Source organism: Colius striatus, chromosome 13, assembly GCF_028858725.1.
Source record: "Colius striatus isolate bColStr4 chromosome 13, bColStr4.1.hap1, whole genome shotgun sequence".
NCBI lineage: Eukaryota > Metazoa > Chordata > Aves > Coliiformes > Coliidae > Colius > Colius striatus.
In genome coordinates this window covers 10,043,058-10,070,567 of record NC_084771.1, presented here as the reverse complement: position 1 = coordinate 10,070,567, position 27,510 = coordinate 10,043,058, and the positions used below count along the sequence as shown (strand labels likewise).

The 27,510-nt window shown below is 40.7% G+C and overlaps 1 protein-coding gene across 2 annotated transcripts in view; it reads left to right on the top strand.

The window, feature by feature from the left end:
- Positions 1-327: 327 nt before the first annotated feature.
- LOC104553848 (ubiquitin carboxyl-terminal hydrolase 12) overlaps positions 328-27,510 on the top strand; it is a 30,204-nt gene continuing 3,021 nt past the window's right edge. Inside the window, exons 1-8 of one of the 2 annotated variants that reach the window (XM_062006739.1) lie at positions 328-487; positions 12,962-13,042; positions 17,137-17,350; positions 18,305-18,531; positions 19,755-19,831; positions 20,764-20,847; positions 21,492-21,689; positions 23,174-23,252. In XM_062006739.1, coding sequence (XP_061862723.1) covers positions 440-487; positions 12,962-13,042; positions 17,137-17,350; positions 18,305-18,531; positions 19,755-19,831; positions 20,764-20,847; positions 21,492-21,689; positions 23,174-23,252 — 1,008 coding nt within the window. In that variant the 5' untranslated portion in view covers positions 328-439. The remainder of the gene's footprint in view (positions 488-12,961; positions 13,043-17,136; positions 17,351-18,304; positions 18,532-19,754; positions 19,832-20,763; positions 20,848-21,491; positions 21,690-23,173; positions 23,253-27,510) is intronic. The other variant, XM_062006740.1, reaches the window with a different exon arrangement.

The window sequence follows — 27,510 nt, the reverse complement described above, 5'->3', positions numbered from 1 at the left end:
GGCATTCCTGGTTTACAACGGACACCCCTGGCATTCCCAGTCCTGTGCTCCCACGGAGCCCTTTTTGGTCATTCTCCTAAAGGTGCAGAACAGCAACGGACGGCTTGGCGCAAAACCACTCCCCAGCCCTGCGCTGACCCTGAGAGAGCCCGTGCCTGCAACACAAGCCCTCCCGGCCCTTGCAGCGAGGGAGCTTCGCAGGATCCGACGTTTCGGGCTGGAGGAGGAAGGCTGCGGAGAGGGGGTCGGAAAGGCGTGGGAACGCTCCCGGGCGCGGCGCGGGACGCAGCCGGCGCCTTTTGGCCGCCGCATCGCCGCCGCCCGGCCCCGTTTGAGGGTGGCGCCACCTGCGGCTCCGGCTGCCGCTGTCAGTTGGGCGGCTGCGTCCCAACATGGCGCCGGCGGGGGCGGCCGCGGGGCGCGGGGCCACGGCGGGCCGATGGACATACTGATGACTGTCCGGAGACTCGCCTCCATCTGTACCATGGTGAGAGCCGCGACCACACGGACGCGGCCGTGCGGGGGCCCGGAGGGAGCAGTGGGGGCGGCCGGCGAGGGGCACCCCCGGCGGCGGGAGCGGCCTCAGCCCCGCGCTGAGGGGCTGGCGAGGGCTCCGCCGCGGCCGGGGCGCCAGAGGAATTAGAGTAATGCAAAATGCAGCGTTCGTGGGAGGCACCGCCGCCTGTCCGGGCGGGGAGGTGTCTGGCCGCACCCCGCCGCGACCGCACCGCCGGGAGCCGGCAGCGGGGCGGCCTCGCAAGGGGCCTCGGGGGGACACCGCTGCCAGGGAAGGGGCAAGCGAAGTGGGAGCCAGGCTGAGAGGGGAGTGCCAGCCTGCCGGCCGGGCGCCACTGCTTTGACGGGTTTGAAGTAATTAGGCCCAAATCCCGGGGGTTTAGGGAGGGAAAGGTGTCTGGGGAAACACAGAGCCCTTTGCAGAAAGGAGAACTCGCTGCTGGTGGGTGTGTCAACCCCCGGCCTGTTTGCAGAGATCTACCCAGGGCAGGTGGATGCTCTCTTCCAGACAGAAAGACTAAGGGAGTTATTGAACGTGAATTCTTCTTCTGGCTCGGCTCACGGTAATTCGTTGTGATTACAAGGCTCAATGTAAAGGTTGTTACACTAGTTTATAAAAGCTCTGTAATCATTTCACATGAATGCACGTAACAGGGTATCACCCATATTGCCAATGAAAATCTAACAAGGAGACTGATAATTGCGTGATTATGCAGAATTGTTAATGAAGTTACACTGCTGCGTAACTAGAGGCCAGCAAGTGCTTAAACACAGCTGACTCATAGCAAAACATTGCATCTCCTTCATGATATGCCATCAAAATCTTTCACAAAGATTCCTGCTCTAAGGTGTTCAGTCTGGATCAACTGTCACAGGGGTCTGAATTGCCAAAATCCAGCTTGGAATCAGGCTGAGGGTGTTCAGTTCTGGTTTTCGTAGTCCTACCTCGTAATTGCTTCAAGTGGTCAAACTTCAGCTTTAGGTCTCATTTCAAACAGCAGCAAACTCGAGAGTAGGTTGCAGCATCCAAAGGGGCTCTTGCAGACCAGCTTGAGGAGGCTGACTTCACATGTAAAGAGTGAAGTTTTTCTTTTACATCTAGATACTGACTACTGGTTTTGATTACCTTGAGCTCCAGTTGAACTGCACTACAGCGGTGCTGTACAAAGCTGAGCATTTGGAGTTTCACAGTAATACTCTTAACAAGAGAGATGTTTTTTTTGGCTTCTACATGTGTGGCAATGGCCACCTGATCTTAAAGTTTTAGATACTGCAGAAAACTTCCCAGACCTTCATACTTAATCTCAACACAACTTGTGTTTTTAATTGCCTGTCCCAAACACAGGTGAAATTAAGGTCTTGGGAGGTGGCTGAATCATGACTTTGTTGTGGAGTTCTACACCCCAGAGGTGATTGACCCAATCTCATGTAATATTTTGGATACATTCCTGAGATCAGCTGACTGAGCCTCAGATTAAGAGGGTAATTGTAAGGCAATGCATTTTCCTATGAGCATGCTGCCAAACCTGAACATGACCATCCCAGTGTTTGTGATTTGGTTTAGAGACTTTGACTACATAGACTCGATCTTGGATTCATTTTTGCCCCTGTACTGACCTTGATTTTGGTTGGGATGATAAAAGAAAGCTAAGCAAATACTCCTAACCTACTGCTGTCCCTTCTGAAGTATTGTGGCGTTTTTCAAGAGGAGACTTTTTACAGCTTTGGGGAAGCAGATTCTCTTTACTGTCTTGTTCAAGTGGAGAACTTGATGTTTGATTTCTCTGCTAGCACTAAATAGTTGTACAAAACTTGCTTCCAGATGTTTTTCTATAGCTGTTTAATCAAATGCTATGGGATATTTCAGCATCAGTGGTTTAGGTGGTGTGTAGCTTGGCTAAACTTACTGTTAATTTCACTTGTTTGGTTTTTATTTCTTCAGCTAGCCCAGGAAAATTAAAGTCTGGGTGCTATATTTTAAAATGGACTCAGTTAATTTGCATTTACTTTGATTAATGTCCAGTAAGTAAAAGTACTGTTTGAATTGTGATCATGCAAAGGTGAAAAACCTAAGCCTTCTTTGTAAAAAAAATTAATTACCTTAACAAAGTCCTTTTGAGAAACTACTTTCTTCAGGATTATGCTACTCTGTAGTGATTGTATAGTACATGATATCTTTTTAGTAAAATATGCAGTTTTTACCAGCACTTCTAGTCTGGAAAACTGAGACACAGATTTGTGACATCCTCAGACCTTCAGTCAGTCAGCCTCACAGGGCTGGGTGTTTCTGACTTTCCCTCTCAGACACTCCACTCCTCTGCAATATCACTCTAAAAGTTAAATGCAATACCTGATTGCAGATAGCAGGCAGTCATGTAGTGATAACTTTAATCATATCCCCCTCCCTAAAATAACATCCATGTTTTTGTACTGTGGGTCATGTCTCCTGTGCCTCATGATCATTGCATTTCCTTGATGTGAGCACCATCCCCTTTTGAGTGATTGCATAATGTTCATGTGGCAACTATTGCTCTGAGAAGATTGGAAACTCTTGGAAAATACTTGTTCATTTGCATATGATTCATTGCTTGGTAAGGTTGCTGACACTGCATGACAGGACACAGCCAAGAACTACCAACTACAGCTCTGGGTCTCTGCTGTGTCCCTTTGACTTCATTTTATTTCCTAGCCCTTATCTTAACTGTGGACTCTAGGAGGTTTTGTTTTCTTTTTGCAAGCAACTGCAGAATTATCAAGGAAAGTGAAATAGAAAGGGCTATTGAGGCATTTTGTTACCCTTCATGAAAAAATGTATAGCTTCTGTTTCAAAAATATTTAGAAGGGGTGTATTTGTAGTTCTGTGGCACATGTGTGTCCCTGGACAGCCACTAGTCCTCTGTCATAACTGAGGAGAGGGAGCAACAGAGACTGCATTTCCATGGGTCTGATGGCATCATCTCACCCAGAATATGCCTGCTGCCCTCCAGGCACCAACACATTCAGCTGAGGAACAGAGTTGTTGAGTCAGGAGTACAGGGACAGGTGGGTTGCACTGACAACTTCTTGTTGTAGAAGCAAAACAGAATACTAGAATGGAGCAAGGTGGGAAGCACAGATCTGGTCTCTTTCCTCTCTGATAGCTACATTTTGTGAGAAGTGAATAGTAAACTGTTATGAGACATATCGGTGTTTCTTGGTAAGATAGTTAGGGACACTTCCCTTAGATTTAGGACTGATTGTTTGCTAAGCCAGTAAGACATGCCTGAAGAGCTCAAATCCAGTGTACAAGTCAGTGGTAGTCTTCCTCTACTCTTGACTCAGTACAGCATGGATATCATTATTAACTTCAATGCTAGAGAAGAGATGACTGAATCATCTGTAAGTAATACATTTCCATTTACCACCTGAATGGTTTACACTGCTCAGCTCAAGCAAGGCTTTTGTGTCACTGATGTGTAGTGTCTGCTTTACTACTGTTTCACCTATATTGGTAGAACTTTGTTTTAGTTTTATCAGAGAAATAGCCCTTATAGCTGGGAAGGTATCACTGAGGAAGTGGAAAGAAGGGAGGATAAGAGTAGAGCTAGCTAAGCAGACTTCTGTTTCCAACAGTGCTCTGCTTCTTGATTGACTTGTTAAGCTGAAGGAAACAAATATTAATATTTGCATTTAAAACCCAGCTGGAGAATAACCTGCTTTGGTTTGTGGGCTGATTGGGGAGAGAAGGGGGAAATGTGTAACCCTGTGCAAACCAGTTAGTAGGTCACTGTTGTGCAAGGTTTTTCCACATACTGTTTGTACTCTGCTGTGTGATGGGTAGAAAATGAAGATTTAAAGTAAATACTTTAAATACATTGAATTAATCAATGTTTCTGTGCACATCACTTGGTATCTTGTTCCTATTAAAATAAATGGCTTTCAGTAAATGCTCTTGCAGGTGTTGGTTTGGGAGGTTCCTAGCCTTGTTGCCAAAATAAAGTAGGTTGTTTTGGTTTTTATGTCATATTTTGTGTTTTCAGCTCCATTCCTAGTGAATACTTAAAGGGGGATTATGAGAAAGATAGGGACAAAGTTTTAAGGAGGGCTTGTTGCAGTAGAGCAAGGGGTAATGGTTTTAAACTAAAACAAAGTAGATTTAAACTACATCTAAGGAAGAATTTTTTTTACAATGAGGATACTGAAACAGGTTTCACAGGTTGCTCAGAGAGGTGGTAGATGCCCCGTTCCTGGAAACAGTAGAGGCCAGATTGGATGGGGCTCTGCACAGCCTGATCTAGTGGAAGGTGTCCTTGTTCATTGCAAGGGGGTTGGACTGGCTGACCTTTAAAGGGTCCTTCCAACCCAAACCATTCTGTGATTTATCCACTTCATAACTCCATGCACGAGACGTAGCCTCTCCTCTACACATGAGAGGCTGCTATACAGTTTGTGTCTGAATTTTCCTGTCATACCTCTGTGCCTTTTTAACCTGTACATGTGTAACACCTGAACTTACAACCTGTTCATAAATCCACAGTGTTATGTTTTGCTTTCGTCAGCATCCGCTTCCTTGCTTTTTGCAGTATTGTTTCTCCACTGTTTGGTGTGTGAAGGTCATGAGAAAATCTTATTACCAACTCACAGAGGAACAATACCCATAAGCACTGGGCCTTGAGTGTCTGTAGATCTGTTTGTTCTTTTAGAGGGCCAAAAAACTCCAAAATATCTGACTGCTGTACTAGCAAGACATCTACTCTTATGTGTGTTACTAGGTCACCTGAGAGAAACCCAAGGTGAGGAGAAATCTTGCTGAGCTCTTTCCAGGTGGATGAACTAGCTGTGAGCACTTTGGCAACCTCAGAGACAGTGGCTAAGAAAGGGGAAGTGGGTTTCTTACAGCAGTTATAAAGATCAGAACTGTAAGCAGTAGTTTCTGTCCATCCTACCCTTAATCCAGCATCCTTTCCATCTGTTCTTTTCACTGGAGCTTAGTTTTACTATCAACTTTTTAAAGAGCATAAAATTACAGAGTTTACGAGTGTATATGGCTTGCTTTACCTTTGTGAGATCCTTGCAAGACCAGCTCCTGATTGAATAAACATTCATGTGAAAGTTTACAAAGCATTCTGTGTTTATTTATTTTAAAACACTCTTAAGACTTCAGGTTTTAAACATGTCATGGTAGCAAGCTTACTTTGAAATACAGCATTTTCTAATCTCACTGTGGCCTCCACGGTACTGGCAGTGGCCAGAGTGTTGTGTGAGGTTTACTCTCTATTGCAGAGTGGGCAGAGCCAGCCTCTCCTGTGTGCACTGAATGACTGTGCAGCCTGAGAGGGTTCTGTAGTGTTGAGAAGCATGGAGTCTTGGGAAGTGTGTGACAATGTTATACCTGCTCTTTTTGAGGTTATCAGTTTGTTTTGCCTGCATAAGCAAGCCAAGAGATGGAATCCAAAGTTCAATTTAGCATAATTTGTTATGCCTAGAATGGCAGCCTTCCTGGATGCACAAAAAGGGATAATTTCAAACCTAAATCATAGGGAGCGATGGCTGAGCTGACAGCTCTTTTTATCTGCCTTCAGTGCCACACAACCAAGGGGTTTTAAAAGATGGGGGAAGCAACATATAATTCTGTGTTTAGAAAATCATGACAGTATGTTCTGTCAACTTCCAGAAATACAACTCCAGTTTTGCTCCTTTCTGCCCTCCCCCTCATGGTGATTATAGTAGTCCTGAAGCTGGAACTAATACAGCAAAGTAAGCACAAGCAGATTTTCTGAAATTCATCATCTCATTCACATTTGTTCTCTGAAAGATTGTAAGTAGCTCTGTCTTGGCCTACTTATTTTGTGTTTTTTTTCCCCTTTTATTATTTTGGGTTTTGCTTTGGTGGGTCAGTCTTTAAAAGTCGCTCTTTGGACATGCAGTATATTTAACCAGTTTTTCCAATGTTGAGGGTTGTATGATGGTGTCCCTTGGAGCCTTTCTGCACAAGTTGCTCACCTGCTTTTTTTTTTTCAAATGTTGAATCTTAAACAACTCTGCTTTGTTCAGAAGAATCACAGAATCTTAAGGGTTGGAAGGGACCTGGAAAGCTCATCCAGTGCAACCCCATTGCCAGAGCAGCACCACCTAGAGTAGGTCACACAGGAACTGATCCAGCTGAGTCTGAATGTCTCTGGAGAAGGAGCCTCTACAGCCCATCTGGGCAGCTCCCTCACCTCAACAGGGAAGAAGTTTTACCTTATGTTTCTTCTGTTCCACCTTGTACCTGTTGCTCCTTGTCCTATCATTGGACATCATTGTGAACAGCCTGGCTGCATCCTCCTGACACCCTTTACGTATTTGTAAACATTAATGAGGTCACCCCACACATCTATCCACCTGGTTACATCTTCATAAAAGGCTCTCGGGTTGGTCAAACATGACTTCCCTTTGGTAAAACCATATTAACTGCTCCTAATGACCCTCTCATCCTTTAAATGCCTGGAGACAGCCCCCAGGATAAGTTGTTCCATCACCCTTCCAGGTATGGAGGTGAGGCTGACCAGTCTGTTGTCACCTGGCTCCTCCTTCCTTGCCCTTTTTGAAGACTGGAGTGACATTTGCTTTCCTCCAGTCCTCAGGCACCTCTCCTGTTCTCCACGACTGACTAAAGAGCTGAGCCCAAGCTACTATATCATAAAGGATTTTGATTTCAACAGGCTGTTAGCACTGGCTGTGCTACACAGTTTCGGAGTGTACATGCAGCATACAAATTTAGGGATACCCCAAGTTCCAATGCTTTAATTACTTCATTTGAACTGAATGATGTGAAATGCAATGGGAGCAGGATGAAAGGCTCGTGTAAAAAGCATGTAATGTTTCTAAATTGACTGATTCTCTCTAGCTTGTTAAAGCTAATTTGGTGATGAGGTTAGCCTTGTGTATATTAGATAGGGTTAAAGACTAAAGGACTAAAGCAGCTGAAGTGTATAGGCAAGCATAGAAAACTACAGTTTAAATACACAATGTGCAGACAGGAATTTTTCTGGACCTTTGGGAGCAGTAATAGATACACATCCAAATTTTCTCTTCTGAAAATCTCCTGCTGTCTACAAATGAACTGTAAAGGGAGCATCTGAAATGATGGAGTGCCCCAGAATAAGCACTTCTTGTAGATTTTTGTCAGGATCATTAGTATTAAATAAAGAAACAAATTGCAAGCTTGTGGTTGGTGTATTTTGAAAAGATGAGAAGGGCTTCGCGGTTGCAGTTACTTCATTCTCTTATGCTTTTACTGCTTCATCCTTGTTAGCATTTGTTGGACAAGAGTAGAGTCTGTTGGGGTGTCTAAAATTTCCATGTTCTTCTGAGAAACGAGAAAATGTGTAGTATTTTGTCTCATGATGTTGAGCTACAAATAGGCTGTTCCAGAATGGTTATGAATCCATTGGCAGTCTGCTGTTACATGGATTTTCCTGCTTAATTTCAAACCCACTATAATTAGAGCATGTCAGAAATGCTGCTTGCACTTTAGCCACCTCTAATGACTGTTTCAGTGGTTGCACTGTTTTGTATCTTTACTTACTGTCCCTCTTCTTTTACCTTAAGCTCTTCTTGTTTTCTTACTGTACTTCTTTCTCTCTTCCAGCCTTTCCATAAATGTGTCATACATCCACCTCTACAGTTTAGAACATGCACCCAGTTGCTAATAGCTAGTGGATTGTGATAATGTGAGACACTCCACCAGTCAGTCAAAGCAGATGTGAAACCAGCACCCTCCAAAACGTGCAGGACAGCTGCCTGAGCCCTCCTCGCGTGCTGACTTAATCCTTGATGGAATTGCAGCTTAGCAACGGTAAATGCCATAAACTACTCTGCTTCCCCTCACCAAATCCATTTCAAAGAGGACAGTGGGATCTTTCCACATGGAGCCCTTTCCCTTTGGCTGCTTTGTAGGGTTTTTTTCCTCTTGTTTCGTAGCCTCAGTACCCCTGTGCTCGCTCTTTGCTCAAGCTGCAGTACAGCAGTGACCTCATTATTTTTGACAAGAGCTCTGAATAGCAGCAAGGATACTGACCCAATGTTGTGCTAATTTTGATCCTGTTCTTACTGAAGCTATAGCAGCAGCTGCTTCATGCTCCTGAGGGCTGCTTGTATGCTCATGAAGATAATACAACATTGCTTTTATAACAATACCCAGGTCTGCAAAGTTACCTTCATAGCAGCAAAAAGTAGATGCTGGAAGTGGAAGTGTGAATTCCTTCAAAGTGTAAAAGTGTTAGTTCATGATGAAAAATGTTGATGGGTGACATTGGTTAGACTGTAATAATAATAATCCACTTACTCTCAGCCAGGTTCTGCAGAGGATCAGGATTTCACTGAAACTTAGTGAACTTCATGCTACTAAAAAAGGAAAAAGTTATAACTGGAGACATGAACCGTGTGGATGCCGGAGATGTGGAGTTCTCTCAGCAGTTTGTGTTCTGAGCATTAGTGATCTCAGCACTTCTTCTGTTCACTGATAGCTTTCAGAAGAAGGCTGCTGACATATGTAATAACTTTTTTTCATCTTCTAACAATAACTTCTTCATATGATACTTATCAGAAAAGTGAACACAATCTATAAGCCATTTGTCTAATTAAAAGTTCGAGTAAAATTTAAAGATGTAGGAAAATGTAAGCCCTTGGAAACCATTGATACATTTCCAGTTTCTGAAGTCAGTTAAATCTAGACCAGGCAAAATAACTCATTTTATTTGCAGGAATAGTCACAAACTGCTTGTAGAGCTTACAAGAGACCATAATGCCTAAGCATACTGCTTTCTTACCTCATTTTGGTGATGCAATGAGTTAGCAGTGCAATTTGGCTAAGAAATAGAAGTCCACTGCTATTTTTTCCACTTGTGTGGTGTATTGAACTGGAAACAAATCTGTAAGACTTCTCCACTGAGCAAAAAGGACTCTATCCTTACAAGTTGGAAGACGTGATAGATATTTATTCTGGTTTTGATGGGCTATTCAGTTAATATTTCAGCTGTATTGTGGGATCACTTTACCAGTGATGACTTGGTTAGACACCTGCCTCATGTAAGAGTCTTTGAAACTGGTCTTTTCACATCCCTTTTTACTTTACCATCCCTTTTTGCTATGCCAAACTGAACTAAACACACTTTAGGGACCTTTTGGTGTTAGGATTAATTGAGTATAACTAGTATTTACCCAGTCTTACCTATATCTCATATATATCTGATGTTGGTGTTACATCCCTCACTGAGCTGATATAAAAAAGTGGAGGAAAACTTGCATGTTAACAGTTTCCTGTGCTTTTATTTGATACTTTAAAATTCAGTATATATTTTTTTTTAAGAATGTTCTTTGTCTTTTCTGATGGAAATCAGTGAGCACAAATGTTCTTGGGTAGGTCCTTTTCTAATGAGCTAATATGCATGAAGTAAAATGACTGCAGCAATGACACAGAATATTTATTGTTGGTCTGTTGGGGTCATTTTGGCCGTTGTTAACTGTCTCTATTATTCTGAATTGCCAAAATGGTGATGGTGCAGATGGGCCAGGCAGCTTTGACTCATAGTGCTGGAACTGCACAGACCCACAGAGCTAAGCCTGCGCGCTGTCTAGATTCAAAGTTAGGTTTGCTGGTGTGGATGTGAAGAGATTAGGGAAGGTCATGAGAAGCAGCCTTTGAGACAACATTTAAAGTCACAGCAATTTCCAGAAAAGTACAAATCCTGAATACAAGTTGCTGAAACTTGTCACCTCCCCCATCAATATGGAAGTGTGAAATTGGCATCTCTGGGAGAGTAACTGTGGAAGGAAAACAGTGTTACCACTCAGTTAAACTATGGGCATGTTTTCCTCATTGACTGTATAACTTTGTGTTTTGTTCCTGATCACAGAGCTGTGTGCAGAAAGTTTTCTCCTCTCTTGCTGAACTGGAGTAGCAGAGCAGTCACTTGCAGGCATTGTCTTGGACCTCCTAAAAGTCTCAGGGATGTACTTCAGGGGCTTTTATAAAGGTGTATTTATTTAACTTGCACTAGCAATGAGAAGTCAATTGTAACTCTAAGCTTTATGTTGAGCTGTATTTTGGTGAACATTATTTACTTAGCTTTTGTATGCCAAGCAAACTCAATTGGTATATATTAGGGATTCTTTTCTTGTCATTTTTTTATTGTTCCCACAATGTGTGTCATACTTTAGGAAAACAGTATTCATTTTCCTAAGGGTTTAGATGTGTGAAGTACTGCAAGATGCAGAACAGTTTGTCTGTGGTGCCGCAGAAGAGATGCATCGCTCTTGATTCCCAAAAGAATCAGCTATAAATGTTCATGCTTTAGTTAGATTTCATTTCTAGATGAGAAAGGTGACTTCTGTGTTTCCAAAATGATGATGTATTGTATCTTATGAGAAAATATTTGTGATCTGAGGCAGAAGTATTTATCCAGATGGAAAAATCTTTTAGTGGAGGTAGAAAAATGTGTGTAACAGCTATCAGTCTGAATACAAAGCTGCTTATTAGGCTTCATTACAGCAAGACCCATGTTTTTCAAAACTAGCATCACCTCTTCTTGTACATTTACATAGCACATGGGTTATAATCTCCTGTTATGCCCCTACCCAAAGTCAGTGTTGATCAGCACAGTGTAAGTGAAGAGCTGAAGTAGCATTTGGAGAGAGCTGTATCAGCTCTTCCTTGCAGATGGCTGTCCTTATGTCTAGATCTGAGTTGGATTTTTGAAGGGGACATAGTGGAGGGGAAAGAGGTTCTTGGAAGCAGGGAATGGATGTAGCGAAATAAATGAGAGGAACTGCTTGAACTGGCACTGATGCCTCAAAAAATGTCAGTGTAATTGCTACTTGCAAAGTCTTGCTTGTAAATCTGTCAGCATCTAGTGAATATTTCTGTGGGTTTTATAGTACCAATTTTGAGCCTTCCTCATTTTCTCTTTTACTATATGTAATTCACTGTAAATCTGATGTGGGAGATCCAACTACAGAGTCTCCATTCCTCTTGGTAAACTGAATTACTTCTTGTTTTCTTGCTTGTCTCCTTGAATTTTTTTAGTTATCTCTTTGTTAACGACAATCTAGGTGGAAGAGTCTCTACTTGCCTGTGGTTTATATTAATTAATAGCAGAATGCTAAGAGAAATGATTGAAATATTTGCTCAGCAATTAAAAAGACATTACTATCTTCAATAGGATTGGGCTGGACTATAATTTTTGTTTAGTGCTTTTCTGAGGTGTTGAAAGATGACTTGCCTGTGCAGAAAGATTTCTGTTTACTGTTTGCAGAAGGTTATAGATGAAGGGATTTGGGTATCTAAAATGGAAGTCAAGAATCTAAAGTGCTTGGATTCTGCACTGAGCAATCATAACTTCTTAGCTAACAGCACAGATGCAGCTAAGGACTGTTGGAGGATCAACAAGAAACATTAGAGAACGAGACTGAATGGTATGGGGGAAGGTATTCCAAATCCCAAGTGGAATTCAGCTCAAAGGTATTGGTGGGTTAAAGAAAGGGGAAAAATTGAAAGGGATGCAGAAACCACTTTGAATTTGAAGTAGGCAAAGTTAAAATTGAAACTAAAACGTTGAAATGCTTTAGTTCTTGTTTCTTCTTACAAGCAAGACCAAGTGTGTGTGTAGTGGTATTTTTTCAGTTGTATTTGAAATAATGAGTTCTGTCCTAATTATATTGCTGGAGATTCAAGGATCTATAAAAATGCACTATAACTTTATACCTTGGCCTTAAATAGCAAAGACAAAGCACTTTGAGGTGATGTGAGTTTGAGGAATGCTTGATAAAACTCTTCTTTCTGTTCTTTTTGGGTTTTGTGATCATCCTTCACTTGTCCATAGTGCTTTCAAGGAATCAAGCTGTAAAATCACAGTGTTCCTAAGGTAAAGTGTCAGTGAAGGCAAGGTGTTTATCAAAAATTCTTTATGTGAGATGCCAATAATATGCATCCACATCAAACCTTTTATGTAGTCCACATCACAAAAAGGTGTTGGGTTTTCTCTGGTGGGGTTTGTAACACGTATGAATTCTGTCCTCTAGGCTTAGAAGTTCTCTGTGTGTTATAAGTTTTATTTTTACAATGCATTCTTTGGCTAAATTGAAGCTGGTGCTTCTGGGTCACTGTGACTAACCTGAAGTCTTAAGTGAGAACAAATTGTGTGTTGTTAACTTTCAAGTACATTCAAATACAACCCCTCTATTCTGTGAGCTTTAATTCCAGCTGATGAAGTTGAGATTTGAAGCAAAACCATGGTACCCTTTCTAATAATAAAGCATCATGTTGATTTCATTTTGAAGAACATAGCAAACAAGAGATGTTAATTTTCAATGAAGGCAACTTATTTTCTTAGCTGCTTTGTTTTTATTAGGGTAGTGTGAAGTTGTCTGGATCTTTTTGGGAAGCTTTTTTTGCCTCTAACATAAGCATGTTGTTTCTTTGTAGGGCGCCAATGCCTCTGCTTTGGAGAAAGAGATTGGTCCTGAGCAGTTCCCTGTGAATGAACATTATTTTGGCTTGGTCAATGTAAGTGAATTTTCTTGCTTTTAAATGCTGTTTTTTAATTAATATCCTAAATTTGAATTGATTCTCTATCAGCACTTGTAACTGAAGTGGAACTCTGCATAGACACCATATCCTGCAGCGTGGTGCTGCACCTTGTTGTTAACCCAGACATTTAACTTTAAATACAGGAAAAAAAGGTGTGTTTATAATAAAGTCTTTAAGATAAACCTTCCTACTCAGGTACATTTCTAAGTATAGGATTTTAATATTTAGGTGGAAAGGACATTAATAAAGTGTCTACATTGTTCATATGCTCTTGAAGGGAAGAGAGATGTGATTTTACACTGGTGCTGCAGTGTATGGGAGCTTTGAGTCTTTTACATGAAAAGATATTACCTGGGATTAGCAGAAGCTTTTCTACGTGAGGCATAGCCAGGAGATGCATGACATTGACTTGATAAGTTTCTTATATGTAGTAGTAATACTATTTGGTTTTGGTTGGGGGTTTTGGGTTTGTTTTTGACAGCCTTGTGTGACAGTGAATCCTTCTAAAAAGATGGTTTTTGTCTGTCAGTTTGTATAGATCTGACTTGACTGGGACCTGTTGGGCAGTAAGAGTTGTCTGCCTAAATTAACTGTGGAGAGAAAGCACTGATGTTGAGTTTGCCAGTAGGAGAAAGGCATCTCTTGCACCTGTGACACCTTTTACCAATTGATATAGGAAGTTAGTTGATGGAAACAGTGGTTCTGTGGTGTCTTACTTAGGATGTGAAAACGCAGTTTTGGCAAAACTAACTGGAAACTTAAGTGTACTTCTGTTTGCTGGTCATGTAGGTACATTTCATTGCAAACTGAGAGATTTTCTCTTAACACACCAAAGGTTAACATAGCTGCTAAAGTGTGTTGTTGGAGCTCATTACAAAACTCATTTAATTTACTTCTGTGTGGGTTTCTAGCAGTTTGTGTTGTCAGACACCAAACTCTCTCCACACATTGCATTCTATTCCATAAGTATGGTGTTAATGGCCATTCCAAAGCTGCTGAGGTTGGCACCATAATGAGAAAAATGGAAGGCATCTCCAATGGGAACATAAATAGCACAGCAATGAATAGCATGAAGAGGAAAAATAGCATTCTAAAAATAACCAGAATGATTATAACCACATCCAGGCTCTGGTTTGAAGCACAAAATATGACTAATGCTTTTGTGCTTTATTCCTTGCAACCCGTTTCTTTAGGATCATCATCCTTGTGCTGTTGTTCTGCAGAGCTTTGTCCTAAGTTATTTCTGGTTCTTTCATGGTTTGAGGTTAATTGGAGCACTTTGAGGGCAGTTGGACAGCTTCAGCTCCCTACTAGTAAATGTGTTTTTGCACTGCAAATAGCATCAGGTGTTGAACCCATGGACTATAGATTCTTTCTTTATTTTTTCAATAGTTGTTTTCTCTTTGTACCAGTGAACTGTATCAGCTTGCCTGGAGCTCAACCACTGCTAAAGCTGCTGCAGAGTATATGGGAGAAGGGTCTGACTGCTCCTTCCAACAGCCTATTAAAATAGATGACGTGTAATGTTGAAGCAGAAGTGCAAGAGGGATGGAACAATGTTTTCGTTCCAGAATTTCAGCTTGGTTTTTCATGTGAAGAAACTTGTGTCTTAAAATAAGCCTTCAAACTTTGTTTTTATGGTGAGAGTGTAAGATGTTACAAGTTCTTATGCAGTTAGGTAATGTAAACTCAAAATACAGTCAGTTTAAGGAAAAGTTATGAGTATCTATTTCAAATATCTATACCAGAGAAACCATGACAAAGTATTTTAAAACATAGGCACATTTTTTATTTCTGTTTTAGGTCACATTAGGCTTTACAAACTATTGTGTGTTTGATTTGTTCATGTAGCTCTAGGTCTGGAAGTATTGATCAGCCCACTGAGAGCTGCCACCAAATGGTTAGAGCCTTCTCATTTTCAGGCATAATTTCTAGCAAAGTTAAGGTCATGACTGGAAAGATCTGATTTGCTTTGTACCTGTAAACACAAACCTATTGCAGTTTGAAAGTGTGATGCTGCTGTGTGATACTGTGTATTTGTGGAGAGCTTTCTCTAATACAGAGAAGTGCAAATGAATAATGGAGATATTAAGAAGTTTCCCAAGGCCCTGAATTGCTCAAAGTTACAAAGATTTTGTTCTAACATGAAAAAAAGTCAGAATTGCTGAAATAAAATGCATCACATGGTCTTTTACTGAAGTACTTGGAATGCAGCAAAAGAGCTAAAGTGCCAACATGCTGGATACTGGCTTCAGGAATAAAAGTTCTTCCACGTTACTTTATGTGAAGGTGGGAGCAAACAAAGAGAGTTGAAATGCTACTTAGAAGGACATTTCCAAAACCTAAAGCATGCCATAAAGTGAACTGTTCACCTTATCACTTTGACTACTGCAAAGCATCTCACATCTTACTGTCAGGGATTTTTAAAGCTAGTTGGGTGGAATTTTGATTCTTTAACTCCTTTATCTCCTCCCTTTAGTTTGGTTCCAATAATTTCTCTGTGTGGGTAGCATCAAAGGCAGACATGTATAACCAGTTGGCTTTGTGCTTTTAGATGTGATTCCTGCATGAAATCCTGAAGTCTCATTAACTACTTGCTTTGTAAGCTTTTCTTTTTTTGCCTCAAGATGCACAATGACCTTCCATTTTTGTTTTAAAGACGGTTAACTTCTCATTTCTTCTGTTTCTTCTTTCTAGCTTTTTGGGACTATTACAGACAAATATATGGGATACCTCATCTGATAACAATAATGTTTAATCAGATTGTTGGTACTTCTCTTGCCTGTTCTGTCTTGTATGCAAATATAGATGTTTATTTGTTTTCTTAGGTCACTAAGAAGCATATGAGTTAGAGTCAATCCCAAGGATCATGTTTGTTCAGCTTGTATATTTGTTTTCCTCATGTGAATAAATTTTTAAGTGTTGTTCCCCACCATTTGCATAGAGTATAAATTAATGTAACCATAATGCTGTAACCTTTTTAGCTGGATGAGTTAAACTCTTAATTTTCTGTTTCAGTTGGCAGACTGCTTATTAAGTTGAAATCATTCTGCTACAGTAATCACACCAAATTTTGGTGAACAGTAGTGGCCATGTTCTCTGAGTGCCACTTAACAAAATGGTCTGTGTTCTGTAGTCAGATTTGTGTGCTCGCTTTGTTTCTTTAAAATATTTTGCCCTCAATGCTCTTGAGATGCAGAATCTCATTACCAGAATATCTGGGGACTGGCAAAGCCTGAATGTGCTTCACTTTTTTGAAGCAACAGCATTATATTGTATGATTGCATGGTAAATTGCAAAGAAACAACTCAAAAACCCCCACGATGTGTTTCCCATGGATGATGTGTTTAGTATCTCAGCAGTCCCAGTGTTTCTCCTCGTTGAGCAATGTGGAGCACTGCCTCTGGAAGTTGTTATCACTGTCCTCCTTTCCCTGAAATGGCACTGCCTCCAGATATGGCAGATGTAAAACAGCTGCTCTTTGAATCTGCCTGCGTTGTGTACTTCTCCTAATATTTCATTATAAACAGGAAATATTTAACATGTACCTTGTTAACTGTCTCTGCAAGTGCTTTATGTTATCTGATTCAGGCACATCTAACATAGGAGTTCATGCACTGAACTCTTGTTACTGTAATGCAGTTGAGATGCAGTGATGATGACAGATACTGTCTCTTCCTTTTTCTGTTCTCTCATCCCTTTGTTCCCTGGTGTCATTGACAGTCCTCCACGTCCCTGTAAGCAGCATCTCCTATGAGGAATAGAGCATGCTGTGTCTCCAGCAGTTTTGACTTTGTGATGAGCCCTAAACTAGATTTTTGTTGATTTCCTACACTTTTTTTTTGTGCCCAGTATCCCTGTGACCTCTGTCTTTCTTTTCTTGCTGTTACCAGCTGTGATGATACAAGGATGACTCTTTAACGCCGTGCCTACTCGTATTTCCCCTGCCAGACAGCATTTCCATTTTCAGGATGTGACATTCTTAATGAGTAACCTCTTTCTGTTAACTACTGTTTTTTAACAGACCTAATATGAAACTGTTTGTTTTCCTTTTGTTCTGTTTTAACCAGTTCGGCAATACCTGCTACTGCAACTCAGTCTTACAGGCACTTTATTTTTGTCGTCCATTTCGGGAAAAAGTTTTGGCATACAAAGTGCAGCCTCGAAAGAAGGAAAGCCTCCTGACATGCCTCTCTGATCTCTTCAACAGTATTGCTACGCAAAAGAAGAAGGTGGGGGTCATCCCACCCAAGAAATTTATTTCCCGATTGAGGAAAGAAAATGGTAAATGAATAAATGACGCTTTAATGCAGCTTTGAGCTTATAAAACATAACCACAGCTTCCCTTTGAAGTGACTTCAAATTGGCAAGTTTTAACAGATTTTCTCAAGACTTCTGAACTACTGTTTGGGTTGTCAATTTCATCACCTTCTGTAGCATAGGAACAGAGAGCATATCAGAACTGTGCAGTGTCCTAAGAGGATTGTCTTCTTATCTCTGTTTCTATACTTGCTTAGACCAAGTACAGAGCATGTACACAAGTCTCAGTACTCCAGTTATTCCACACTGGTACAGTGTTCTGTAGAGGTTGGATGCAAGTCAGCGTGCTACAGGTCATTGCTAGAAATTGTCAAGGGCGTGGAGCTGGTCAAAGCTGAACTCTCTAAGGAGTTTTCATTGCTCTTAGTCACCTTCCTTACATTTGCAGTAGGATCGTTCCTTATGATGAGAATTAGTGGTTGTTTCCCTGGGCTAGTTTGTGAGGCAAAGTTCTGTGTGTTGAATTATCAACTGTACTTGAACTTGAAAAGATCACAAACTTACGATAGGGGATTTTTGCCCCTTGATGCTGAGATTAATGAACTCATGGCCCAAGGCTGCACATCTGAATTGCTTTATCTCTTCCTTCCCAAAGGGAAAAAACCCAACAAGCCAAACCAAAATAACCCCACCCAAAACCAATTATGGTTTTCTTCAGCTCCAAGAAATGCCCAATCTAAGTTCCCTGTATGTTATTTTTCATCTGTTTCTTGCAACCTGAGGAATAGCTGAGGGTAACCTGACATCCCTTGGGAGAACAGCAATGTACAAGTCTCCAAAGGCTTTTAACAGTGTAACCCACAATTGTATAATAGGGTCCAGAAAGGGGATGGGCACAGGCTGATTGTTAAAAGCATAGCAACTTAATATTACAAAGTATCTATGTATTTTCATTCTTCTTGATCTCTTCCTTTCCAGAATTATTTGATAATTATATGCAGCAGGACGCACACGAATTCCTAAACTACCTACTTAACACTATTGCTGACTTATTACAAGAAGAGAAAAAGCAGGAGAAACAGAATGGCAAACTCCAGAATGGCAGCATTGAGAGTGAAGAAGGAGACAAGACTGATCTGACGTGGGTCCATGAAATCTTCCAAGGAACACTAACCAATGAAACCAGATGTCTTAACTGTGAGGCTGTACGTTTAAAACAAAACCAAACCCCTTAGACTTTTCACAGGTTCTGGATCATTTTCCCTAATACTAAGCACACTTTTTCATTTATTAGGATAGATGAAATTGCACTCTCTCTATTAAAATATGGAGCATAGCCTATTTTATGACTGTATCACCTCTATGTTCAAACCAATACTCATTAAGGTATGTTTCTCAGAAAAAGCGTAGTGTTTTTTCTGTTCCTCCTCCCTGTTTCCATCAAGGCAGTCTGCACCTGGCTGATACAAGCTGCCTTTTTGTCTTCATGTTATTTCCTGTGTCAGTGATTGATAGTTTTTGTTGTGTTTCTCCATGAGAGTTGCTCACTATTTATTTAACTCTGGGATTAACTGAATTTCTTGAATTGAAACTCTGTGCTGCTTGTTGCTGGTCCGTAGCCACTTAATTTGGAAGCAAAAGAAGTGCCACAAAGTCTAGAATTCTAAGAACCACACCACCTTCAACCAGGAATTTCTAGTTAGTCATGTACTGTGCCTGATGTAATATTTCTAAAATAAGTGAAATCCCAGATGGGGTGAAAACCAGAAGTGATTTCAGCTGAGATGGCTGTTCTTGGCATTTTAGATCTAAAATTATGGCTGTGTGGTAAATAGAAGCTCTAAAAATTACATTAATAGCATTCTGTATCGAGAATTTGGAAATTAAATGTGACTCTTCCACAAATGGAAAGCCAGTTTTCCTAACTGCTAACCCATTTAATTGAAAACCCATCTGCCTGTTTCTGCATTTCCTTGTAAATATTCACTACTAAACTCTGAAATGCAGCAGAAAGCTGTATCAGTCTACAAGGCAAGTGGAATACAGTTCAGTCTTCTCCACCTGCAAGAGCTCTGACTGGTTAAAAACTTGATTTGCCACTGAAGTAAGCACAGTATGTCCTGAAGCCTCAAAGGGGAAGATGTTTTGCAAGACAGGTTTTTGGGTTGGGGTTTTTTTTGTATGCTTTTTTTGGTGTTGTTTTTCTAGGTTTTGTTTTGGTTTTTTTGGAAATACTCCTGTCTGGATTGTAACAACACCTCAGATGGTTTCTTCAGTTGTAGTTTACATCAAGAAAGGGCCTCTGTGTGTGTTTATTTTTTTAATCACAAAGCTCTTTACTTGCAATGAGGATGTTGCACCATTCCAGAAATAGTTAAATCTACCTGTTCTAAACTGTCATGAAATATTTCTTCTCATTTTTTTCAAGGTTAGTAGCAAAGATGAGGACTTTCTGGATCTATCGGTTGATGTGGAACAAAATACATCAATTACACACTGTCTAAGGTAAAGGAAAATATTTGGGAATGGAAAAAATACCTGTCCTTGGACAGAAGCAAAGAGCCTGGAGTAGCTGCTCTTTTGTGCAGCAGTTGTAGTCTTTGACTTATGCTTATGGTCAAATATCTTCTACTTAAGAGTGCTGTTCATGTTATCTTTATTGTGGGTTTTTGAAGCTCCTCATTAGTGGGTTTTAGTACTTAATGAGCACAGTGTTTTCTTAGGGTTCTGTAAGATTGGGTTTTTTCCCTTTCTTTTATGGGCATTTTTATTTGTTACTTCATGTAGTAATTTTTTCATCAAAATGAAACACAGCGTGTTTGGTTTCATGAAAAATTCTGATTTGTTTTAATATAGTTACTGCATTTCAGTGGTCTGGTTCTGTTGTTTGTGGTCAGGTTGTTTTGATGATGATTACAGACATTTGCTCCATCTTTTTGGCTGTTGGGTCCAAGGCTTGTCAGCTGCTAGGATACTGCAAGTTGCATATAGCATCTGGCTTTTTAATAGCTGATAATGGATGTATAATTGCTAGGAGCTGAAAGATGATAGAATCATAGAATCGTAGGGACTTTGACTAGTCAATGGCTATTGGCTATAAGTCTTAACATGTAATGTCTGCCACCAAAGAAAACATGGAGTGGTTACGTCTGGAAGCAAAACATAATCACTTTATTGCTGTTTATTATCTGTGCCTACTCAGAAAGTGTGTAGAGCATCACTTCCAGATTTTTCCAGCTGAATATTTCTCCTACATCCCAATAGTGGGACAAGTATACCTGAATTATGTTTGGGAGATGTGAGTGAATATGATATCAATAAGAGGGATTTCGTCTTCCTTGTGCACTTTGGGTTTGTTCAGCATTATTAGCAGCAACTTTTAACTGGATGGTCTGACTGAACATCCCTGCTTACCTGATTTTTCTCCATTTCCACAGAGGATTTAGTAATACTGAAACTCTATGCAGTGAATATAAATACTATTGTGAGCAGTGCCGCAGCAAACAGGAAGCACAGAAGAGGTAAAGTTCAACTATTCAGGCTAATGCCAACATTCCCTTCAAATGGGCAGCTGAAGGAAAAATACACCTTGTGAAGTCAGTAAAAAGAAAACGTTGGGTCTGTGTTTAGTGGGGAGGGGATTAAGAAATAGAGAGAGGCTCAAGTAACTTTGTGGCAACCTTATCAGAGAGAAGTAAAGGGATTAATTTTGTATTCCTCCCAGAAGAGCTTATATCTGGTGCTTCCAGACATTCACCTTTTCCCCAGTTAGCATTAATCAGCTCAAAGCCACTGTAACCCATCCCATCTGCTCTCACTGGGAATGCTGCATGCAAAAACGTTATTTCTCACCTCATCTTTGGTCACAGGCAGAGCAGCAAGACAGATTTATTCCATCTCTTGCTTCCCACTGATATGATGAAAAGTCGATCATTTCAGTGTAGTCAGTTGTCCTGCATTCAGATGTCAGTGGTGTGGTTTATCTTTCAGAACAAATATTGCCCATTCTCACTGGGACATGCACGAGAGAAGCAGCCTCTTTGAAAATCTCCATCAGCATTTTAGGTGCCTTTTAAGAAGCTTCATATTCAAACTGGTCTTAAACAAAACTTGATTTCAGGCGATCTGCTAATACCTTGTTCTTTACCATATTTTTGTGGTTCAGGATGAGAGTGAAAAAGTTGCCCATGATTCTAGCTCTGCACTTGAAAAGATTCAAATACATGGACCAGCTGCATCGATACACCAAACTCTCCTACCGTGTTGTCTTTCCCTTGGAGCTGCGGCTCTTCAACACCTCTGGAGATGCTACAAATCCTGACAGAATGTATGACCTTGTGGCTGTGGTTGTTCATTGTGGCAGGTACGTTGACTTTGTGCTTTCTGGGCCTCTAGTGCATTTCCTTCCAATTTAAAAGGACTCTGTCATCCATATGGCATTTAGTAACAGTACCACGGCTTGACAATATGGGAGCATGCTGAGCAGCATCAGAGCTGGTTGTCTGAGTGTTTGTTGGTTTGAGGTGTTTTGCTGTTGTTATTTAATTAAAAGCTTTTCATTCTATTTTAATTACTCTTCTACTGGTTTAAATTCTGCTATCTGAGTACACAGGCTGAAGTTTGCCCGTTTCAAATAGAGTGGTGATTTGGGCAAGTTGTTTCTTTGAGCTGTAGCAAAGAGCAGGGTTTAAAACAAACCAACCAACCAACAAACAAATCAACAACCCACCCCCAACCCTGCTTTCCAGGAAAACTAAATGAAATAAAAAGAAATCTTGGAAAAACACTTAACTAAAATAGAATTAGGTTCTCATGTGGCTACTTGCTAAGCCATTGAAGTTTGTTTAGAAGCTGGTGCCACCATGTGGAATGTACCGTGTACTGCTGGTCTTTCTGTAAAATGTCCTCATTCCCTTTATTCATGTATTCCTTGTTCTTGTAGTGGTTTTAATTCCGTTTTTAAAAGCAAGGAGAAAAAAAAATCAGCACTTTTAGGAGAAAAAAAGCAGTCATGGAAGTAAAAGAGATATTTCTAACTGTGTTCTGGAAGGGTGAATGTTAAAGTAGTAGCTTACTACAACACAAATGTTCTGAACATCTTTGTGAGGAGCATAACAATCTATAATAGATATAATCTAGCACATAGATTATATATAATACTGTCTAATATATATAATATATATAGATTTAATTGAGCTACCTGTAATTCTAGGTGATTTTTGTTGTGCTGCAGTTGTTCTGGTATTTATTTGTTTTTGTTACTCTCAGATCTCATTCTGTTCACTCCCTTCTGTAGGTTTTTAAATTGCTGTACCTGTAACTACACTTATGTTTTAACAACAGTGTTTAATAATTCAGATGTGTTAAGTAGCTTTGCTTTTTATTCTCAAACCTCTTGTCTCATATGGCACTTTTAGGAGCCCCCCGTCTGTTCTGGTTTCAGTTCTCATTGGGAACTTACTAAGGGCTTAAGATAAACTGTATTTTCTAAATATTTGAGTTCTCAGAACTTGTTTAAAATATTTTACTCGTCCAGTTTTACTTTTGGTTTAGTTGCTCTAAACAAAGAAGATTCATTCTGCGACAGGTAATGTGTTTATCTGTAACTCTGGAGGGACTAGAGCAGTACTCTTTTGCCTAAAGATGTGGTTATACATAACAGAAACTTTAATTCCAGCAATTTGGCCAAGTCTGAGAAGCTAAACAATGTCATGAGTAGTACTAGACAACATTAAGGGCTGGGAAACCTGACTCTGCCAGTAATAGGTGGAATCGTGTGGGAGAGCAGTGGTCCTGCCTTTTGTAGACGCAAGAGTCATAAGTCTTCAATCCTTTTCTTTCTGGCAGCGGCCCAAATCGTGGACATTATATCACCATTGTGAAGAGCCATGGCTTTTGGTTGCTGTTTGATGATGACATCGTAGAGGTGGGTACTTTGTTCCATGGTGAAAGCAAGTGTAGACAGCATCACCCTCCCCGGCTCTGTTTTTACATAGAGTCATAGCTTTTGTACCCGTGGAAGTATTTCAGCAAAACCTGTGCACAGAATAATTCTGGACTTTTCCAGAGTAAACGTCATCATTTTGTGCCTCTTTGTTAGAGAAGTTGTATGGAGGAGGGCAAAGGAGCAGGCAGGCTGTATGGCCACCTCAGACACGAGGTGGTGTGCATCTCTTCAGGCTGAAATACACAATGATCTCATTCAAGACCTGAAGAGCTTTTATTTCAGCCCACCTTTTGGCCACCATTTTGTAGCTAACTTGCCTTGTGCTAGTTGCAGTTTACTGCTGTGTTTAAGAACTTACAACCTTTTTTGTAGGCAGTTTCCCCCACAAATTGGACTATAGAAAAGCTGTGATAAACTAGGAGACTGTAGGGAGGTTCTGAGAGTATACAAAGATGTTTGGGCTGTTTGCAATAACGTTAAACAGTCTGCTCAGGCAAATTTTTCCTTAACTTTTCAACTAATATATCTAAATATTTACATATCCATCTATTTCACATAATTGTTAAGTAAATATCAAAGAGTAGAACAAATACCACACTAGAACAGCTCTTTGTAAAGATGGAAATGTGCTGTTTGCCTCTGAGGTCTCATGGCCAAGGTTAAAGTCTGATGCTGAGTGTCTAAACAGGTACAGCCAAATCCTTGCTTGTGTTGGAATAAAGATGTGGTGTGTTCTTCAGTTAATACTGTTTTTAAGTGTTTGCTTAGCTTTGAGCATCAGGGATGACTTCCTGGGTTTTTGGATAGCTTAGATTGCCATCAACAGTTGCCTTTCTCCCATTATTACATTTTGAAGGTTATTTTCCTCTGTTTCTGTCATGGATGAAGGATGGAATTGTGTCAGCTAACTTTGGAAACAGTTTTCCCTTCAGTGTTTTTAAACACAGGTATCCACTGTCTTTTCCACCCAGGAGAGGAACTTTCCTTTTTAAAAGTATATGCAAGATAACCATCTTGTTCTGTATTTGTTTTCTCTCAGTCACTTCTATGCTGTATCTTAGCTTTTAGGTCAAAAGAGAAATTTCTTCTATCTGTCAAGGCTGTTGGTAGTTTTATAGGTGTGCCAAGACATAGCTTTTATGTGGGCACCATCTATTATTGGACAATAAATTCAAGGAGCTGCCACAAGTTAGCTAGAATGTATTTCCTCTACCCTGGAGTGATGCCTCTTTTTGTCCCATTTAAGTTGCTTTTCTGACTTTAATCATGGCTTTATTTTTTTAAGTTCATATTCTTTTACAAAGTTGATCTCAAGTGCTGTAAAAATAAAGCTTTTTGATCTGACATTTCTACTCTTTGTGTTTTCCATGGTTCTTTGGGTTTTTGCTGTCTTTATTAGGATTAGTCCTGTAGCACTATCTCTGCCTCAGCTGTAAATCCAGAGGTTAAAGATGCCTTTTCCTGCTGGAAGCTTCTCCATCTGCTGTTTGCATGGGATATTTGGGTGGGTGTTTTTTCCTCCTGGTGGAGGGCATGAAAAATTGCACATGAGAGCTTTGCATGAGTAATTTGAGGTGACTGGCCCTTTCTGATGAGCAGTTTCTCCTTGACCTGCTTTGAAGAGCGTAGCAAAGGATTCCTGCTGGGTTTGTCCCAGAGGATCTCTTCACTGACTGTCTGCTGGAGCTGCTCCTGCCTTTGAACTGTGTGATGAATGTGAAGCTTTCCTCTTGCCTCCCTCTGTCTAGGAAGTACCACCCTTTCTCACTCCTCAGCCTTCTAGAACTCACCTGAATTTCTGGCAATTCGATGATGAAGGAAAACAGGATAGTGGAGTCTGCTCTTCTTCTCCTGGTGCTACAGGCTGCTGGAAGAAGTAGCTGCAGTCTTGCTCATCTGTTCTCTCTCCCTGCTTAGTCATCAGCTCTTGAGAATTAGTTCCTTACTAGTGCTGTAGGCTATTCACTGGAAAAGTCAAGTAAAGCTGCAACTGCTTTTGTCAGTTACATCTGCTGCCTAAAGAGATTGAAACGTCTACTCTGAACGTGACCAAGTACTACTTTCGTACTGCTTGTGATTGGCCATAAGGTAACACTACAAGAAATACATTGTTGTAGATGACATTACAGAGGAGATCCTCAAAAACAGTGGCAGAAAATCCCCTGAGGCCCAGATCCCCTAAAACATGAATTCTGGCTAAGCTTGTGGCTTTAGGGATAACCACAGGAGCCTTCTCCTCTTCAGAGACTCTTTAGAACCTGAAAGCAGTTACTGTTTAATTCTTGCTTTTTTAAGCTTTGGAGGCTGAACATTCTAGGTATGAACTGACTACATAACAAAGCAGGTATTAGTCATCTGACTTCAGAAGATGAATCTAAAGCCCTTGCACATGGATACAGATACTACAACTGAAAGACAACACAGGAGAAAGCTTTTTTTCCCCCCTTAAATACAGTTAAAAAGCTTTTTGGCAAGTGATGTGAACTTAATAACCCAACTGTCACTAGGAAGTACTTTGTCCTTATTACCCACTAAATGTCACAAGTGGTCAAGTCATTCATTTATCTGTTTGAATTTGGTTCCAAGGCCAGCTTTCAGCTAAACTGAAGATAGGTGATAACCCAACATGCTACAGCATACATGAAAAGCAACTGCATCCAATCCAGGAGGCACCTGAGTCCAAACGGGGTTCTGTGCCTAGCAAAATTAGTTGAGGAGCCCAAGCAGATGATCTCTGCCTAATTTGGTGTGTTGTCATCGGAGCAGCTAAGTGATACATCTCAGTGACAATGTTTACCTGGAACAGAGAGGGAAAAGTACCCATCCAGGGAGTTGTTGAGAAAAGGGAGAGAGTGGTTGGTTGTCTTCATGCAATGAGTGGTATGCAAGAAAAGGGTTTGGTTTTGGGAACCAGAAGAGTTGTCTGCAATGAAGGAAAGGATATTTAAGCTCAGTTAATGGGAAAAATCATCTTAATGCCAGGAGAGGATGCAGAATCCTAGAGTTAGTCATGAAACCATCAACTGGTTTTTACTCTGAAGCTGCAACTGGGTGAAATTTTGCTGTCTGGGACATATGTGGTCAACTAAGGATGGGAAGAATAGAGTGTATATAATCCTCTTCCAGTTCCCCTGTGTGTTGTGTGAAATTAAAGAAGGAAGCCAGTTTTGCCCTGCTAAAACTAAAAATATCTGTCGGATGAATTAGTCTGTGTCAAATGTTTGAGTTGCATTCAGAATGAGTAGTGGAAATAGACTTGATTGCATGGCAAGTTAGTTGGTGCTTAAAAATAAACCATGTTTGAGTTGTCTGCTAAATATATTACAGGGCCTGAAGAATGTTCTCTTGCTGTTTTTCTGTTTAAATGAGGATCTAACAGTTCGTAGTAGATGTTATGGTAATAAACTGTGTGAAGATGCAAAAGCCCTCAGCCGGTATTTCAGCTTCTCTGAACTCCTTGAGTGGGGAAGACAGAGACAACACATACTTTGGGGTCTTTTTTCCCCTCCTATATATATTTTTAATCAAAATATTCTACAAAACTGGTCAAGAGGGAATTTGTGCAGCTCTGTCCTGCAGTTGGTGCATCTTCTGTGTCTGCCTGTGTCTGTTTTTCTTGGGAAAAGGCCTGCCCAAACTCACAGGTGGTTTGGCAGCACTGCTGTGGTTGCTGGTGATGCTGCAGCAGTGACTGAGCACACTGCCAGTTCACCACAGTAGCTGAGGAAGCTCCTCCATGGAGTCAGAGCACAGGCCCTTTCTTTTAAGGTGTGAGTGCAGGTTGCTCTCTGCTGCTCCCTCTTACCATTGCAGCAGGTGTTCAGCCCAGAGCTTCTTGTATTCTGAGCATTTCTTTGCTTCCTCAGCTTAATTCCTTGGGAAATAAGGGGAAAACTTTCGGCTAGTCTCCCTTTGGTCCTCCACAACAAATTCAGCCTCTCATTTCTGTGTCCTAGAGGTGTTTTTATATACCGAAACACAGTGGACTGCTGAGCAGCACAGGTCACTGGGAGTGGTTGTTTTAGTGTTTTGGCCTCTAGTCTTGCTCTCCATGGACTGCAGAATGAAATCCAGTGATGGGAAGCCAGTCATTCTCAAGAGTGGGACCAAGACAGTAGAACTTGCATCTTTAAAAGCCCTTCAAAGTACCCTACAGGCCTTGCTGGTTGGAGTATAAAGTGAAAAACTGCTTTCCTGCACATAGTTCACAACTTTAAATACAAGTAGACCATTTAAT